Below are 10,663 nucleotides of genomic sequence, written 5' to 3'. Positions count from 1 at the left end.
CGAGCTTCTTCCTGCTCACGCCCAGTCGCTCCCTCTTTGTTGCCGCGCGCCCTGGTTCTTTCCCCTGCGCGCAGCCCGCCAAGCTCCCTCCATTCCTCCTTGCGTCTTCTGCTGAGCAGCTTCCCTGCTTTTCTCCCTCCCTCCTCGGTCTCTGCTCATCCAGCGATGTGGAGGCTGCGCACGTGTCGCGCGCTCTGGCAGCTGCACCTTACCGTGCTCCTTTGCGTGCCGCTCGTCCCTCCTATGGCCGCTTTGGGACCTACTTTCGACCCTCCGGCGTGGTCTCCTCTGGCGACTCGCGCTTAAAAATTTCGCTGTACGCCACGATAAGCTGTTAGCGACACCTAGGAAGGGGGATCGAAGAGGAAGAGCTCAGAGGAGAATAAGACTTGGAGAAGGGAATAGCTGGGAGGAAGACGAGTTTGTCTGATATTTGATAGCTAAATTGTTCATGACCCTATTACACAAGTGTTTGTCTTTTATATAGTACTACTCGAACATCAAGCGATCCATAGATAGCTGACACACTACTTGGACCATATTGGCTCAGTAACCTTGGCGTTTGGACGATAGACTCTCACGTGCCGTGGCTTGTTCTCGTTGTCTGCTCATTGCTCCTGTCTGAGATGCTGACATTCCCCACCGCTTGAAATACAGCTTGTCCCCAAGCTAGCTTGTCCCCAAGCTGTGATATGCATAACCACCAGGATCCCAAACTAAGACTATGAAATTGCCTTGGCCACTAGCAACAGCACCTAGACTAGAAGAAACAAGGCCAACAGCCATACCAATTCCTGAACCAGCTCGACAAACGATTGCTGTGGAGGAATGGCTTGGGTTGGCTTTCTCAAATGGTTCACCGAACGTAGCTGATATTGGATCACTAATGATGATGGGGAAGCGGTCGAGCTTGGCTTGCTTTGCCACAGTAACCGAAAGTCTTCCCAGAGTTTGAAGCTCCCAGTCACTCGTATCCACATTGACACCAAGTTGGACAAAAAATCCATGAACTGCAGTTACGCTTCCTCCAATGGTATGAATGGTGTACTGAATTTTTTGCTCTTCTATCTTTGGTGACATATTTCCAAGAGAAAATGTGCTGAACCTCAGAGATTTTATTCCCAAAGGCCGGTAATTATCCATCAGTGGCTCCCAATCGTCGTCCAACAGCAGCATGAAGTTCATCTTGTTGAACACTCTGTAGAGCACACCAAAGAATCGGACAAACAACTTTTGCTTGTCACGGGAAGTGACTGACGACTGGACATATGGCTGACATTTCTCCATTCTTGAGCTTCGGCTGGCTCCCAAGCTGATGGAAAATTTTGATACCGCCAAGATGATATGCCATGGAATGTGCCAGTCTGTAATGCGGAATAGCAGATCGCAGCCACACCAGACCTGGACATCTGACACCCCTACCACTATGTAGTCACCAGTTGAAAGGTTGAGCTCGGTATTGCCCTCTGCTCCATATGACTGGATTTGGATTGCCTCAACCAGGAAATACTCCACGATCTGGAAGTTGCCTCCTGTCTTAATAGCTTGCTGTTTGGTAAGGACAACAACAAGCATGTGTTCGTTGTTCTTAAGATCATTGCAGCCGCCACTAACTTTCTTCAAAAGATGGTACCACGAAGGCCCTTCTCCAGGAGTCGATCTCAAAATGTCTACAATGAAGTTGATACGTTCCCAATCAGGCTGATATGCATCTGTGTAAGCTTGAACAGCAGCATATGTCATATCCTGTGTTATGCCTCTACAGATAGCATTCGAGTCAGGTGCTTTGATACAGTCGAACAGAACTGAAAATCCCAGCAAGCTAAACAACATCAGATAATGATGGAGATTGATAACATGAGCTCTCAGTAGATCAACCACGCTTTGAGGGAGCTTCTCGATCAATGATAGAAGCAGCCATTGACCGGTGTCAGGAAGCGGCGTGACAGTTCTCATGTGTTTTGACCCAAGCACACCAATGATCTCGGCAACCAGTTTGCGCACGGGGCTGGCCTCCTCGGTGTGGCGGTCGGTGATGCTCACAACACGGTTGGATTGCATAGGTGGTGGCCATGGTTGTCTCTGCATCACTGCATCCCAGCTGCAACTGACCGGAGGCGAGAAACAACTCTGTGTGAGGATGAAGCAATTCATCAAACACCTGTTGGGCGTAGTGGCGAGAACTTCGTCCTCCTTGCTCGTCGGCGTGTACGATCGCATACACGGCTTCCCGTCAACGCTGGTGCAGTCGAAGACATGCGTGCCGGTGGGGATGCCGAGCACCTGGTCCGGCGACGGTAGGGAGAAGTGGATGAGGCGGACGTGGCGGGACAGCTTCGTCCTATCGACGAACCGACAGCAGATCTTCTCGCGCAGGTTGGGTAGCGCGGCGGTCGCGGGGACCTTGTCGGCTTCGCTGTGGGACAGCTCAGTGTCGCCGCTGCCGTGGACGGCGATGACGGGGATGACCCAGTCGTAGGGAGAGTCTGGATCTGAATCCAGGAGGCTGCGGTGGAAGCAGGGCTCCTCGTCGAAGATGGGACCCTCGTCGAACTCGGAGGTAGGAAGGATGTCGACGTCGACTCCGACGTGGTTGCCGTCGCAGTCCCGGAGTAGGTGCTGACGATGGAGGACCGGGTTGGGGACGGAGTAAATGCCGCGGTTGAGGTATATTGTCGAACACTTGGTGGGCGTGATGGTGAGAACCTCCTCCTCCTCTGCGTCGGTGTTGGGGACGAGCGCGGGGTTCATCGCCTGGTCTGGTGACGACAAGGAGAAACGGAGGCGGCGGACTTCGCCGGACAACTCCGTCCCGCCGATGAGGACCTTCTCGTCCGGGTCCCGATGGAACAACACCGCGCCCTCGGGGAGGCACGGGTAGCGCGGTGATCCGCTGCTGTCGATGTTCGAGTCGAGCGGCGCATAGACGAGGACAGCGCCTGAATCGTCGTCAGCCGCGTTGGCGCTCGCGGCATCCTCGTCCAACACGTCGAGCTCCTGGAGGAGGTCATCGTCGGGGTTGGCGAGAGTATCGACAAATGGTTGTGGCATGGTGTAGCAGTCGTCGTCGTAGAGCGGCGGAATGTAGCGGTCGGATATGGAGCCGGCGAGGAGCATGGTCGATGAAGACATCTCGTCGGACCCCAGGGACGCAAGCACCGTGGCGGTCTGCTGCAGGCCAAAGTCGTTTCCCGAATCCAAGGACGCCACCTTCGCAGCGTCGTCGTGGACGAGAGGCGGAAGGATTGCCTCGTCGCGGTACTGTGTGTTGACGATGGAAGAAGGAGGCGCGGATCCGTCGAAGGGGGAAGTGTGCTCGCGTGCGTACTGCTCGCCGCAGCGACCCACCAGCGCATCGGTCAAGCGTGCCTCCATGCGCGCCAGTGCGTCTAGAATATCCTGCATCGTGGCCTCCATCGAGATTGAGTCCTAGTCTGATACCAAATGTTAGCGACACCTAGGAAGGGGGATCGAAGAGGAAGAGCTCAGAGGAGAATAAGACTTGGAGAAGGGAATAGCTAAGAGGAAGACGAGTTTGTCTGATATTTGATAGCTAAATTGTTCATGACCCTATTACACAAGTGTTTGTCTTTTATATAGTACTACTCGAACATCAAGCGATCCATAGATAGCTGACACACTACTTGGCCCATATTGGCTCAGTAACCTTGGCGTTTGGACGATAGACTCTCACGTGCCGTGGCTTGTTCTCGTTGTCTGCTCATTGCTCCTGTCTGAGATGCTGACATAAGCTTGCCGTAGAACCTGTCTAGTCGCTGCGTGTGTTTGTGTCCCAGCTCGTCTGGCTGCAACCTCGCTTTCCTCTTCGCGTCGCTGTTCGCCGGGTCAAGCCCTATGTTGCCGTATCCCTGTTTCAGTTTGTCGTGTCGCGCCATCATTGCTCTGTCGCAAGCTTGCTAGCCACCATTATCTTGACCGCGTCAGCACGCGACTGTGGTCGTGTTCATCGAATTCGCCAACGCTTTGTTGCCGATTCGACTGTCGTCGCTTCGCGTGTTGTCGAGCCCGTCGTTTTCCATATCTTGTACTCCCGTGGTTTCCTGCTCGCCGGTGCGCCCTCTCGGCTCGCTCGGCTTTAATTCCCAATCGCGTCGTCGATTCCGTCGGTTAACGCCGTTCGTCGTCGCGTCGCGAGTACAGCTCTATATACGTCGCCCTCCTGATCGTCGTCGATCCGTGTGTCATTAAGAAATCCCAAGAATCAGGTGAAGACGAAATAATAACGCGATATTTCCCAAACGCTCAACAAATTGCTTGGATCGGAAAATCGATACCGATCTCGTGGATTCATGTCAGCTGTGAAAACGGTAAGTTGATAAATTATTCAGTATAGTTCGATCGTTGAATAAATTAATGTGTTAGTGCGAGGCTCATTAGGGTGCTCGATAAATTGCGTGAGTCACGAAACTCTCGTCGACTTCGCAGTTCTTGCGATTATCGAGCCAGATTCAGCTATGGCGAATTATTTCGTTATTCCGGTCACTTAGCTGAATTAGTGGACCGAGTAGAATTTTGGTAGGCATGTGTGATGATAAAATATTTTAATCACTTATAAAGATGTAGTATAATTTATAAGGCAAAGGATTAGTTCAGAATTTAATTAATTAACTGATAAGTTGTGATTAGGCTAATTGTATTTCTTGTGTATAGTTTGTTGTTCATGATGTTTGCGTTAAGTTCGAGAAGCGTAATTATTGTGCGTAGTCGTATATTAATAACTAGTGTTATTGTTCTTTATATGCATTCATATGCATAATGCATTTCATTCAGGACGATAAATAATCGCGTGATGCGGAAGAAAAACCAAGTCGACCCCAAGCGTGGGCTAATCTGCAAGCTGAAGCTGATGAATCAACCTGAAGATGGTTAAATCAAGCAAGTGCTCGGTCAAAGAATACTCATCAAGCGGACGTCACCTAACCAACACTAACCTAGTGTTACTCAGGCAAGCCCCGGTGCATGCAACCCCTTTCCTTGTGTTTTTAAATACTTTTCGCACACTTTAAGTCTAGTGAAATGTGCATTAGGTTCATAGGAGTTGCTTGAAACCCTTTGATGCATTGCTTTCCTTGATATCCATACCTTTATAGATACTTCTGTGAAGTATCAAACTATGATTTACAAAAATGCTTAGCCTTGCTTAGATCTTGTGGATAGAGGTTGTCCTCAGTCTAACCCGGGAGAGGATGGCTTCTACCTGCAAGAATATTTTCATTTGGAGCAATAGTGGGATCTTACTGCAAAGTTCCCTGTGATGCTCTTTCAATCCTAAGGAACAGACACAATCCTAAGGATGGAAATACTTAAATTGAGACTTGGGTTAGGAACAGGTGATGTTCTACCCAGGTTGGTTAAGGATTAATGCGTATGTAGGCGTGCTGACCGAGGACCCTTTAACTGGTCACATGCCTCGTCATGGGTAAGCCTTGCCTCGGGCACACTAAGGCCAGAATAAGATAACACGAAATGGGCGTGGAGCGGTGGTGAGAGCAGCGTGTACCCTCCGTGGCAAGAGGCTGGACGGTGGTGTATCTGTGCTCTCGGTTTGCGTGAACCTGATCTAGTCTTAAGAACCCCGGTGGCGGGTTGACATATGCAAGGGTTAAGTGCTACATATGTCGTGTGATTGGAGATCCTCAGCTGAGTATAATCGATTCGGATCGCCGTACCTTCGCGGTTATGAAGACTTGGTCACTTTTCTACAACCTAAAGTCAGGATGTGAACACTATGGATAAAAATGATGTTGTATTGATGAGATGTTGAAATTAGACTAGATGCAAATAGAGTCTATTAATACTTAATATGGCGTTAAAAGATTGAAAGTAAGGACTCACTTTAGTAAGCTATTTCTGCAAAAGTATCTAAGTTGATTCTTGCTAAAGCCTCTCCTTGATTCCTATTTATCCAGCATACCCTTGAGAGTCTTTTCCTTAGTCGGGTAAGACTTGCTGAGTAATTCCATACTCAGGGTTTTATTCCCTGTTGTTTTTCAGGTTTTAGTTTTGTGCTGCTGATGATGGTGTTAAGTGCCGGTGGGCTCGGCCTTCTTATAAGTCTAAGTAACCCTTCTATACTTCTTATTGAGGATGATCCCTTGAGCTAGCATATATATTTCAAACTTATACTTTTGTAATCACTCCGATAAACTAATATAAAATTTGTGTAACTTGTAAAATTTGGTAATAAGATTTCCGCTGCAAAAATGTTGTGTGTGTGATTTGTGTTACTTAATCCCGCGGTTCTGGTTGTAAGTGGTTTATCCGATGTCCTTAGGGCAATCGGACGGATCCTGTTAAGTTATCTGGTGCACATGCATAGCAGTCTGAGGTCTTTGAGACAAGGACAGGTGCATGTGGGCCCAATAACTTGGGAGGTTCTGCCACACTGTAGATCTCGCCTTAACTGTTGGCCAGCTTGTATGTTCCGGGCTTCAAAATCTTGGCGATGATGAACGACCCTTCCCAAGGAGGCGTGAGCTTGTGGCGCCCTCAGTCGTCTTGTCGTAGCCGAAGCACCAAGTCGCCCACCTGGAGGTCTCGAGACCGAACCCCTCGGGCGTGGTAGCGTCGCAGGGACTGCTGATACCGTGCCGAGTGTAGTAAGGCCATGTCTCGAGCCTCTTCCAGCTGGTCCAGTGAGTCTTCTCGGTTGGTCCGGCTGCTTCGGTCGTCGTACGCTCTCGTCCTCGGGGATCCGTATTCTAAGTCTATGGGCAAGATAGCCTCGGCCCCATAGACTAGAAAGAACAGCGCGAAGCCCGTGGCTCGGCTTGGCGTTGTCCTCAGACTCCAGACCACCGAGGGGAGTTCCTTCATCCATCGCCTGCCGAACTTGTTGAGGTCATTGTAGATCCATGGCTTGAGTCCTTGCAGAATCATGCCGTTGGCACGCTCTACCTGCCCATTCATCATGGGGTGAGCTACGGCGGCCCAGTCCACCCGGATGTGGTGGTCCTCGCAGAAGTCCAGGAACTTCCTGCCGGTGAACTGGGTGTCGTTGTCGGTGATGATGGAGTACGGGACCCCAAAGTGATGGATGATGTTGGTGAAGAACGCCACCGCCTGTTCGGACCTGATGCTGTTTAGGGGTCTAACCTCGATCCACTTGGAGAACTTGTCGATGGCGACCAGCAGGTGCGTGTAGCCCCGGGTGCCTTCTGCAAGGGACCAACGAGGTCCAGACCTCATACAGCAAACGACCAGGTGATGGGTATTGTTTGCAAGGCCTGAGCGGGTAGGTGCGTCTGCCTTGCGTAGAATTGACACCCTTGGCAGGTGCGTACAATCCTAGTGGCATCGGCCACCGCGGTTGGCCAGTAGAAACCGTGTCGAAAGGCGTTTCCAACAAGGGCTCGAGGCGCTGCGTGATGGCCGCAAGGCCCCGAGTGTATTTCTTGTAATAACTCCTGACCTTTGGCGATGGATATGCATCGCTGAAGGATGTCTGAGGGGCTGCGGTGGTAGAGCTCCTTTCCGTCACCCTGCAAGACGAACGACTTGGTGCGCCGCGCCAGTCGCCGAGCTTCGGCTTTGTCGTGGGGTAGCTCTCCTCGGTGGAGATATTGTAGGTACGGGGTCTGCCAGTTTCGATTAGGCGTGACCCCATTCCGCTCTTCCTCGACGCGCAGTGCCTCACCCTCGGGGGCCGAGGGTGCCTTGGGCTGAGTCGAGGGTGCCTCGGGCTCGGGCGTGTCGTCGGTCTTGACTGAGGGTTAATGTAGGTCTCGGGAGAAGACGTCCGGTGGAACCGTCGTCCGCCCCGAGGCTATCTTAGCCAGCTCGTCCGCAGTCTCGTTGTATCGTCGGGCGAAGTGGTTGAGCTCGAGCCCGTAGAACTTGTCCTCCAGGCGCCGAACCTCATCGCAGTAGGCTTCCATCTTCTGGTCGCGGCAATGGGAGTTCTTCATGACTTGGTCGATGACAAGCTGCGAGTCGCCCCGAGCGTCGAGGCGCCGGACCCCTAGCTCGATGGCGATGCGCAACCCGTTAACCAGAGCCTCATACTCGGCCACGTTGTTGGACGCCGGGAAATGGAGGCGCAACACGTAGCGGAGGTGCTTCTCGAGGGGTGAGATGAAGAGCAGGCCCGCGCCCGCTCCTGTTTTCATCAGCGACCCGTCGAAAAACATGGTCCAGAGTTCCGGTTGGATCGGAGCTACTGGAAGCTGGGTGTCGACCCATTCAGCCACAAAGTCTGCCAAAACTTGGGACTTGATGGCCTTCCGAGGGGCGAACAAGATTGTCTCGCCCATGATCTCCACCGCCCACTTTGCAATCCAACCCGAGGCCTCTCGGCACTGGATGATCTCCCCTAGGGGGAAGGATGACACCACAGTCACCGGATGAGACTCAAAGTAGTGTCGCAACTTTCGCCGCGTCAGAATTACTGTGTACAGTAACTTCTGAATTTGCGGGTAGCGGATTTTGGTCTCGGACAGTACCTCACAGATGAAGTAGACCAGCCTCTAGACCGACAATGTGTGCCCCTCTTCTCGTCTCTCGACTACGATCGCGGCGCTGACCACCTGAGTGGTAGCGGCGACGTAGATCAAGAGGGCTTCTCTGGCAGCGGGGGGCACCAAGATGGGCGCGCTTGTAAGGAGCGCCATTAGGTTCCCGAGGGCTTCCTTGGCCTCGGGGGTCCAAGTGAAGCGCTCGGTTTTCCTTAAGAGGCGGTACAGAGGTAGGCCTCTTTCACCGAGGCGCGAGATGAAACGGCTCAGAGCCGCAAGGTATCCCATGACCCTCTGTACTCCTTTCAAGTCCTTGATGGGCCCCATGTTGGTGATGGCCGCGATTTTCTCCGGGTTGGCCTCGATGCCCCGCTCGGAGACGATGAACCCCAGGAGCATGCCTCGGGGGACTCCGAAGACACACTTCTCGGGATTGAGTTTTACGCCTTTCGCCTTGAGACACTTGAATGTCGTTTCAAGGTCAGAGAGGAGGTCAGAGGCTTTCCTCGTCTTGACTACGATGTCATCGACGTAAGCCTTGACCGTTCGACCAATGTGCTCTCCAAACATGTGGTTCATGCACCTTTGGTATGTCGCACCCGTGTTCCTCAAACCGAATGGCATAGTAATGTAGCAGTACATGCCAAAAGGTGTGATGAAAGAAGTCGCGAGCTGGTCGGACTCTTTCTGTGGCGGAACTGCCTGAATTATTCCAACTTAAGTGCCTAAGTCCCGTCTTAGAGGCTAGACCACACTTAAATGGGAATAACCCGTCAATCCCTCGGATCTAGTCCGACACGGCCACTGACAGGATCAAGTACCACAATCTCACTCGATGGCGAGTCACAGAGCAAATACAATAAAGCATAAAACCATGCATGTAAGAGTATTAAATTATTACATCACCATCGGAGTTTTGCAAAAGTAGTCATCATTGTTCGAAATGCAGCGGAATAAAACTAACGGTAAATAAACAAAGAGATGGGGAAGCCTGTCCCATCACTCCTCATGCTCCTCCTCAGCCGAGGTAGGGTCCCACTCGACAGTCCAACCCGGTGGCAAGATGGACGGCCAAGTCACTCCAGCAACCATGTCCTCCAGAGAACCTGTAAAAATTATGCCACAAGCAAGGCTGAGTATACTAATACTCAGCTAGACTTACCCGGTGTGAGGAGTCTACTCCTCTACCTCTAGACATGCAGCTGTTTGGCTGTGGGGTTGGGTTGCCAAAAGCACCAGCTGAGTTTCTAAGTCAAGTTTTAACTTTGCCAATTTAAGTGTGACTCTCTTAAGGCTAAATGTGTACTATCTATTCATACATAGTAGCAAACATTTTTAGCAATCAACATCTTATATCAACTCATCATATTTCCACTTGTTACTCAATGCAGTACAATGGATCAAGCAGTCTCATTAGCTGCGAGAAGCAGACGATTCGAATCGAGTTTTATCCTTGCAAGGTAAACCTAAACACACGACGTGGCGAGGCACTTCATCCCCACACACATCAACCGTCCCCATCGATCCCCTGGCAACAGATCAGGGCTCACCGCCTTGGCGTACAATGCCTCACTGACCCCGACTGCCGTCGTGCAGTGACCGCACTTGTACCCACCATAACCGGAATGGGAGACCACGTCTCAGGTCGCGTGAGGGGTAAAGTCTGCGGGCAGGTTCACTCAAGTACTAGGCTTATCGATTTACCATATTTCTCGGTATGTGTTTAGTACATTCAAACGCTTGACACAGGTATCCGCACGTTAATCCTTATTCCCATTTCATCTCGTAGACAACCAATCCCCATGGATTGTTGTCCCCAGACTAGCATCATTATGATATGGAAGTGGGTACAACCAATTTCCTGACCTCGCGCGAGTGCTAGAAAAATCACTCGACTTCTACCGAGATCCTAATTAATAAAGCAGCTACTCGACCTAGCATACTAGTATTCATCTCAACAGGATTCCTGAGATCATGCAACTAGGGTTTCAAACAACTCCTACACCTAAGTGCACAATCAATCCTACAAACATTAAGTATATTAAAATAGCATAAATAACAGGTTATGCATAAACCGGGGCTTGCCTTCTAAGGCTGTGGCAGGCAGATCCTCTGGTGCAGGCTCGGGTGCTGGATCCGGGGCTACCTCCTGAGCAGCTCCTTGCTCCGGCACAAGGACGTACTCTCCG

At 51.2% G+C, this 10,663-nt stretch overlaps 1 protein-coding gene across 1 annotated transcript; it reads right to left on the bottom strand.

Moving 5' to 3' along the window:
- Positions 1–394: 394 nt before the first annotated feature.
- Positions 395–3,723, bottom strand: LOC118473293 (uncharacterized). Its single transcript, XM_035962497.1, has one exon. The coding sequence runs from the start codon at positions 3,415–3,417 to the stop codon at positions 670–672; it is 2,748 nt and encodes a 915-aa protein (XP_035818390.1). The 5' UTR covers positions 3,418–3,723; the 3' UTR covers positions 395–669.
- Positions 3,724–10,663: the final 6,940 nt, after the last annotated feature.

The sequence above is a fragment of the Zea mays genome, chromosome 9 (genome assembly GCF_902167145.1).
Source record: "Zea mays cultivar B73 chromosome 9, Zm-B73-REFERENCE-NAM-5.0, whole genome shotgun sequence".
NCBI classification, from domain to species: domain Eukaryota; kingdom Viridiplantae; phylum Streptophyta; class Magnoliopsida; order Poales; family Poaceae; genus Zea; species Zea mays.
Note: the sequence above shows the minus strand (reverse complement) of the source record. Positions and strands in the feature narration are given on the sequence as shown.

Bases quoted from the DNA above. Each gene is read 5' to 3' on its own strand.
- LOC118473293 (XM_035962497.1), bottom strand. From the start codon at position 3,417: ATGGAGGCCACGATGCAGGATATTCTAGACGCACTGGCGCGCATGGAG.